At 53.8% G+C, this 1,564-nt stretch overlaps 1 protein-coding gene across 1 annotated transcript; it reads left to right on the top strand.

Annotated features, from left to right (window-relative positions):
* Window positions 1–495: 495 nt before the first annotated feature.
* Window positions 496–1,343, top strand: LOC142570718 (uncharacterized). The gene has a single exon (XM_075679062.1). It carries the CDS (start codon window positions 513–515, stop codon window positions 1,341–1,343), a length of 831 nt encoding a protein of 276 aa, XP_075535177.1. The 5' UTR covers window positions 496–512.
* Window positions 1,344–1,564: the final 221 nt, after the last annotated feature.

Below are 1,564 nucleotides of genomic sequence, written 5' to 3'. Positions count from 1 at the left end.
TATCATCCAGTCGACCGCACACAGATGCACGCGCTCGGCCGGTTACTTAACGAAGCCAAACGCATTGTAACTGGACTCCCAAGTTACACAAGCCTCGAAGCGCTCAAAAGTTGTAGCAAACTCAACAATCTGTCCGAGCTCGTAGACATGCACATCTATACACAAGAGACGAGACGTCGCGCCACAAAAGCCGGGCGACACACGCTCGTGCTCCTCGGATATGACGTCCACAAAATGCCGATTTTGCCCAACAACACGCCGCCGTGGGAAATCACGGCTACCACCGATGGCAGGCCACTTCCTCTCAATATGGACCCTACTCAGCGAATGCGGCGCCTTGCATATGCCAAATGCATGCTAAGGCTACGAATTCACTCTCCTTGACTGAACGCATCGTATACACGGACGCTGCACTGCCTGCAGACGACGTTAGTAACACCGGTTATGCGACTGCGTGGTACGACCAGACAAATGAAAATCAGAACCGCCGCCATCATATATCAGCAGAAGCAATGTCCAGCACCCGCGCTGAGCTAATGGCCATCCTAGATTATTTGGAGTGGGCCCTCGCAACTTCATCTCAAACTGACCCTGTTCACCATCATGTGTACACAGATTCCCAGGCTGCCCATCGGGCATGGGCTAATATTATTTACACAGATCCCGTACTGCCGAAGATCCGGCACCAGGCACGCCTGCTCCGCGAATGCAGTCACGATGTTGCCATTCACTGGGTCCCTGCGCACTGCGGTATCCCCGGAAACGAGAAGGCTCATAGACTGGCGCGCACTCATCTCTCTACCGCGCTAGCCAGAGCCTCCGATAATCCTTATCCTCTCCTAGCTGCCACAGCTGAGGTAGCAGACCCAATGGTAGACAAGCATGCGACCAAACAACGACGTGCCGCCTACCTCGCAGCAGTGGGCAATCAACTCTCTATACCGTCACTTCCACCGAAGGTATTCACACGGCGAGAGTCAGTCTTGCTTCGGAGAATCCAGACAAGCACCCTCCTTACTCCTCACTTGTTGAACCGTTTCCACAAGGGTGGCACACCACCACCCGTAAGTGGGTTCTGTTCCATGTGCACATGTCGTGCTGATCTGAACCACCTTTGTTGGGAGTGCCCCCTCTACATCCCACCAAGGCTTCGTGCCCTGGCCGCCATACAGCGGGGACCCTGGCCTTCTCCTCTCCGGACTTGGGCTTGCCCGGACACCACGTGTCCGGACCATGCCATCGAGCTCTGGCGAGCACTGCTGCTGTTCCTTCAGGACCCTGCAGCACCACCCGTCGGTGATCGGCTCCGCGACAGCCACAAGCGTCATGCCGCCCCCACTTAGCTGCCTCCAGGACGTTCATTAATAAAACGGAGGCTGCCTTACCCATCCCCTTTTCCAACAACACCCCTCCTCTTTCCACCACAGCGTCTTCGACGCATTTTAATGTGGAATAAACGTGGTTTCATTCATTTATTTATCTTAAATGACTGGCAGATTTGTATTTGATAGTCATTTGAAGGGCACAGTTATTTATTTAGAAAACGCTCGGCTTAGAATTCGTG

The sequence above is a fragment of the Dermacentor variabilis genome, chromosome 2, assembly GCF_050947875.1.
Source record: "Dermacentor variabilis isolate Ectoservices chromosome 2, ASM5094787v1, whole genome shotgun sequence".
NCBI classification, from domain to species: Eukaryota; Metazoa; Arthropoda; class Arachnida; order Ixodida; family Ixodidae; genus Dermacentor; species Dermacentor variabilis.
This window is presented reverse-complemented; position numbering and strand designations above follow the sequence as displayed.